The sequence below is a fragment of the Saccopteryx leptura genome, chromosome 1 (assembly GCF_036850995.1).
Source record: "Saccopteryx leptura isolate mSacLep1 chromosome 1, mSacLep1_pri_phased_curated, whole genome shotgun sequence".
Taxonomy (NCBI): domain Eukaryota; kingdom Metazoa; phylum Chordata; class Mammalia; order Chiroptera; family Emballonuridae; genus Saccopteryx; species Saccopteryx leptura.
In genome coordinates this window covers 197,851,720-197,857,813 of record NC_089503.1, presented here as the reverse complement: position 1 = coordinate 197,857,813, position 6,094 = coordinate 197,851,720, and the positions used below count along the sequence as shown (strand labels likewise).

At 46.2% G+C, this 6,094-nt stretch overlaps 1 protein-coding gene across 1 annotated transcript; it reads left to right on the top strand.

Moving 5' to 3' along the window:
• Positions 1-1,032: 1,032 nt before the first annotated feature.
• FABP2 (fatty acid binding protein 2) lies at positions 1,033-5,401 on the top strand. Its single transcript, XM_066360900.1, has 4 exons — positions 1,033-1,189; positions 2,693-2,865; positions 4,170-4,277; positions 5,098-5,401. The coding sequence occupies exons 1-4, from the start codon at positions 1,123-1,125 to the stop codon at positions 5,146-5,148; spliced, it is 399 nt and encodes a 132-aa protein (XP_066216997.1). The 5' UTR covers positions 1,033-1,122; the 3' UTR covers positions 5,149-5,401.
• The last annotated feature ends 693 nt before the right edge of the window (positions 5,402-6,094 follow it).

The following is a 6,094-nucleotide window of genomic DNA, read 5'->3' as shown; positions in this document are numbered from 1 at the left end:
CACCTCCATGCTGTGCCTCCAGCACTGGTGCGGACTGCCTGGCAACACTCCCCCTGGGAGAAATGAAGCATGGGGCCCCCGCATCAAGAGCATGTGCCCCATGGGTACGCTCAGACTGGAGCAATGGGCTCCATCCTCCAGGGCTCTGCTCCCCTTTGTTACCTACAACCTGCCCTGGCCCTGAATGAACTCTTGGGCCTGTCGACAGATTCTCTGCTGACAAAACAACAAAGATGATAATGATGACCTATAGTCCTGTTCACTCACAATAATCGTCTTCTAGTAATTAGCATGTTCAGGCTGCTTAATGACCAAAACCTTGCTCTGCAAATGGCCTTGACATTTCCCCCCAGTGGCAGGGCCAGCGGGACGGATGCCCCTGGTGGGGGGAGACCCTGGGAGCAGAGACAGGAGTGGTTTCCGTTAGCGGTGTGGCTGACATCTGGCTATGGTTCTCCTCGCGCACAGCGAAAGAAAGCCCACTCTCTTTCTCCTGGGAGTTTCCATGTCATCCAGCCTCCCTCACTCCCACCTCTTGGAATTTCCCTCAGTGGCCCCTTGCTGTTCGAGACCAAAACAAAACCAGGTGCCAGTACATTTATCCAAACTCCCAGCAACCCCCAAACATATGAGGAAAATGAAGACGTTTTCAGTCCTATTAACTTGAAGCTTTCAGCTGAATTGCACCAGAAAGTCTTATTTACAAGGTAGCTGCTGTTGTAGGAATGGAATGGGTCATTAACAGTGTCACTTCCCAGGTGTTACTTGATTTACGCTCCAAATTATGTCATCTCCAGTAGAGCGTGCACTTTGTACTTGGGAGCAGAAAACTACCTTCTGGTAGTATGCATTCTAATCCTTGCAATAAGTGTGCCTACACATTGTAGTTTCTAAGGAGTAGGGATGCTTATCATGCTTTAACTCAGCTGAGTCTCAAGACAGGAACTGAGGAGTTCGTAGAAAGAAGAACGGCTTGGCATTTGGTGTACTTAGGTGACCTCTTGAACTTTAAACTTCCACATCACAGCAGGAAGGAGGTTCTCAGATAAGAAGGGGAATAAATTCTCTCCTGAGGACAGAGCCCGGTGTCAGACTGCCCACAGGTGGAGCCAGCTGGACACCATGGCCTTTGATGGGACCTGGAAGATCGACCGGAGTGAGAACTATGACAAGTTCCTGGAGAAGATGGGTAAGGGCTTCGTTCTTCGGTGCCTCGTTCTGTTGCTTCTCTTGGATGTTTTGCTAACTCCCTCTGAACTCTGGGCTTGGGGAGCACCCTGCTGTGGTGTGAAGATCCCGGCCATGGGCGGGGGCAAACTGGGGAAAGCTGCCTTCTCCAGGCTTCCAGCAGAGGGGACACCGTGTCCCTAGTGGAGGAAAAGGTCCTTGGGTGCTGCCCTCTGACACACAGACTGGTCCCCGTGCACTTCATCTGTGTGACCTGCTGACTGAGCCCAGTTTATCAGTGAACTATCTTCTTTAACTATCAGTTGTTTAACTAACAGAAGTTTAACAAATGTTGTTGTTATCATTTAGAAAGTAAAAAACAACAGCATGTAATGATAACATCCGGACTTTAAAATGGTGAGTGCTAGAGCATGGAAAAGCCAGGACCACAGAATAAAGCAAAGGAGAGGAGTTCAATCCAAAGTTACAGAGCTGAGAACTGAGATGTGCCTCTCTTCCCTTCTGACTCACGAGACTTTTGGAATAATCTCATGTCATACTGTAGTTCCTAAAAGAGATATTAATTTCACTGATTTTCATAATCTATCCCAGGACTCTGGCACAAGATGAGCAAATCTTTGTTGTTAGCCAAAATCGAGACCCTGCAGCCCTTAGAACCTACAGTTCAGGGGCTTTCGGTGCAAATGTATGGGATCTGCACTCTGTGCAGTAATGAACTTGACAAATGTCATTGCTCATTTCCTGGCTTTTGTGACAGTCAGAAATGCCATAAAAAGCAAAAAGAATTATGAAGTTCAGAATGTAAAGCCATTATGGAAGGCAAAGGTGCAGAATGAAAGCTGTGTGTCCTTGTACGTGTAGGAATATGTTTCTTTAACCCTTCACTTGTCATATCTGGAATTTGGTTTACTTAACACTGAAACCAGAAGTTTCATAACTTTCTTAAAATTACTTAGTTCTAAGATTCTATAATTCTAAGTTTCACTTCATTTTTTTTTCTCAAAATTTTGGGAAAATAGCCTGACCAGGCGTGGCACAGGCGGTGGCATCGGACTGGGATGCGGAGGCCCCAGGTTCTAAATCCTGAGGTCACCGGCCTGAGCCCAAAGTTCTCAGCTTGAGCCCAAGGTTGCTGGCTCGAGCAAGGGGTCACTCAGTCTGCTGTAGCCCCCTGGGTCAAGGCACACATGAGAAAGCAATCAATGAACAACCAAGGTGTGGCAACAAAGAATTGATGCTTCTCATCTCTCTCCCTTCCTGTCTGTCCCTATCTGTCCCTCTCTCGACCGTGCGTGCACGCACACACACTCACACACACTCAAATTTTGGGGAAATAGCTTGAATCAGTGCTTTTTATCTGTCTGACCTTGAACTTTTTCTGCAGAGGCGAAGGGAATGCCCTTTTGCAAAGGCAGTGGGATTTTCCAACTCCCCTCAAAACAGTAACAATTAAAACCGAAATGTGGCGTTGACTTCATTGTATCCAATCTCTTTCCCTCCGCAGGTGTTAACATGGTAAAAAGAAAGCTGGCCAGCCATGATGGTTTGAAACTGATAGTTAAACAAGAAGGAAATAGATTCACAATCAAAGAAACAAGCAACTTCCGAAACATTGAAGTTGTTTTCGAACTTGGTGTTCCTTTTAAGTACGAGCTGGCGGACGGAACTGAACTCAGTGTAAGAAATTTTTTAGAAACAATGCCTTCTCCATTGTCCTACACAATACTAAAAGAACCTCTGCGTTCTGTCACTGTGTGGTTTAATTAATGTGGGTCTCTCATTTGTGAGCCTGCCTGTGTGATACAGCACACAAGCTGGCAGAGTCTTTGATGTGTGTGTATGTTTTTATTTTCATACACATCTATAAGGAATCTGGATTAAATAATAAGAATTAGAAAAAAATCCTTTGAATGGCTCAGTATGGGCCTATTCATACACTAAAGCTTGGTGTTTTCAACTTTACATACATATATGGCAGCAGCAGAAACTTTTAGTTCTTTAACTTAAACACTATAGGCACTTAATAAATATAATTGAAACAAAATAATTGAAGATGAGTGAATGAGTGACCAGATGCAAAGGTCTAAAGCCAAAGGTGGGTCATACCTTTTATTGTTTATGATACTAAATTTTCGACTGACCAGGCGGTGGCTTAGTGAATAGAGCATCAGACTGGGACACAGAGGACCCAGGTTCAAAATCCCAAGGTCACCTGCTTGAGCGAGGGCTCATCTGGCTTTAGTGGGGCTTACCAGCTTGAGCACAGGGTTGCTGGCTTGAGCAAGGAATCACAGACATGGCCCCATGGTTGCTGGCTTGAGGCCAAAGGTCACTGGCTTAAGCCCAAGGTCGCTGGTTTGAGCAAGGGGTCACTCGCTCTGCTGTAGGCTCCCCGGTCAAGGCACATATGAGAAATCAATCAATGAACAACTAACGTGCCGCAATGAAGACTTGATGCTTCTTATCTCTCTCCCTTCCTGTCTGTCTGTCCCTCTCTCTGACTCTCTGTCTCTGTCAAAAAAAAAAAGATATTAAATTTTAGATATTAAATATGTTTCAACTAATCTTTTAAAAAACACTTTTGTCCTCAGAATTTTTTAGGTAAATTCGATGTCTGCAGTGACAATTAAATTGTTAAATATTTTATCAGTATGGCCTTTTAAAAATTACTATAACAATTACATCAATTAAAGCAGGCACAGGGTTGCCAGTCTGTCCCTAAAACTAATTTGAACCATGATGCAGTTGAGGTCACTCTTTTTAACAGGAAGCACCTAGGAAACCCAGAGTGAGACGGGCTGATGTGTAGTCCTGGCTCTGTGACCCGGGGGCTCCTGTCCCACTGCTTCCGTGAGAAGCAGAGACACCACCACCTACAGAGGGTCGGCATGGAGACAGAAGTGGCTCACCTATACCACTCAGAACAGTGCCCGATGCGTGCAAGGCCCTCCACACGCTCTTTTGTTCTTGTTTTTGTTCAGGGGACCTGGAAAATGGAGGGAAATAAACTTGTTGGAGAATTCAACCGGGTCGACAACGGAAACGCAATACACACTGTCCGAGAAATTATCGGAAGTGAACTAGTCCAGGTGAGTCATAGGACAATTCTAGCCTCTTCCCACAGCCAAAATAACAACATGGCAACAATTTTATTTCCACGGTTGCCGAGTTACATTTTCAGTAAAATAGACTCTTCTTTTTCACATAAACCTTCTCATTTTAAAAAATACAGATCTTTCCTGATGCCTATTTATTGAAGAGAACTTAGACGTAGGTCAAATGCATTGATGCCTATTTTAACCGAAAATGTGACTTGCAAACCAATACCTGTTCTTTTTTTTTTTTTTTTTTTTTTTTTTTGTATTTTTCTGAAGCTGGAAACGGGGAGAGACAGTCAGACAGACTCCCGCATGCGCCCGACCGGGATCCACCCAGCTCTGCCCACCAGGGGGCGATGCTCTGCCCCTCCGGGGCGTCGCTCTGCCGCGACCAGAGCCACTCCAGCGCCTGGGGCAGAGGCCAAGGAGCCATCCCCAGTGCCCGGGCCATCTTTGCTCCAATGGAGCCTTGGCTGCAGGAGGGGAAGAGAGAGACAGAGAGGAAGGGGGGGGGGGTGGAGAAGCAAATGGGCGCTTCTCCTATGTGCCCTGGCCGGGAATCGAACCCGGGTCCCCCGCACGCCAGGCCGACGCTTTACCGCTCGCTGAGCCAACCGGCCAGGGCCCCAATACCTGTTCTTAAACAGGTGTGTTCTATGTCTGTAAACAATGTGGCTATCAAATACAAGACAAAAACACTATAAATTCATTTCAAAAGCTGTAATGAGAGTCTATGAATAGACTCTCATCTTTTTCCTGAGTCAGCCTTACACCTTGATGGCAAATTCTCCTGTCTGTCATCACGTTTCAGACGTTCGTGTACGAAGGGATTGAAGCTAAGAGGATCTTCAAGAGGGACTGAGCACGACCCTGGTGCCCAGCCCGGACGCCCACGGGCACAGACCCGCGTCCTGCTGGGAAGGTGACTGACTGACTAGTCTCTTTACCAACAATGACCAGGGCCTCACACCCACCCAGTCCTGCCAAAATGCACCAGAAGTGAATGCGAGTCAGCATGTAGCTGGGCTTGCTTTCTCTAAGAGGTGCATTTATTGCTGTTATAAAGAATCTGTGACATTTTTAAAAACAGATGAATAAATATTGTTCCTACATTGCTTTACAAGTCACCTCTCCCTGGGGGAAAACACGTGACCTGGATATGTGTGTTGATGATACCATTTTGTTTTCCCCTGTATTTGGTAAACTAAAAACATAGACTGCATGGGGGGGGGTCTTTAAAATCTTGCGCTGGCTTTATATAATTTCCATAGTAAAATATATTCATATAAAAACAATATCTAGCCTGACCAGGTGGTGGCGCAGTGGATAGAGCGTTGGACTGGGATGCGGAGAACCCAGGTCGAGACCTCAAGGTCGCCAGCTTGAGCGCGGGCTCATCTGGCTTGAGCAAAAAAAAAAAAAAAAAAAAAGCTCACCAGCTTGGACCCAAGGTCGCTGGCTCGAGCAAGGGGTTACTCGGTCTGCTGAAGACCCACAGTCAAGGCACATATGAGAAAGCAATCAATGAACAACTAAGGTGTTGCAATGAAAAACTAATGATTGATGTTTCTCATCTCTCTCCATTCCTGTCTGTCTGTCCCTATCTATCCCTCTCTCTGACTCTCTCTCTCTCTGTCCCTGTAAAAAAAACCCCAAAAACCAAGACCTAATCAACCAGGAAGCTGAGTGAAGGAATTAGCCAGAAAGCTTGTACACGAGACATGGGGGGGGGGGGGGGGGCAGTAGCCAGAGGGAAAGGGGTGGGGGCAAGGGAACAGGGGAGACTATTTGTATCAGCCCGTGGTCCA

Excerpts from the sequence above, each read along its gene's own strand:
- FABP2 (XM_066360900.1), top strand. The coding sequence starts at position 1,123 with ATGGCCTTTGATGGGACCTGGAAGATCGACCGGAGTGAGAACTATGAC. Across the intron at positions 2,866-4,169 it reads CGGACGGAACTGAACTCAGT|GGGACCTGGAAAATGGAGGG; the intron begins GTAAGAAATTTT and ends GTTTTTGTTCAG. Across the intron at positions 4,278-5,097 it reads TCGGAAGTGAACTAGTCCAG|ACGTTCGTGTACGAAGGGAT; the intron begins GTGAGTCATAGG and ends ATCACGTTTCAG.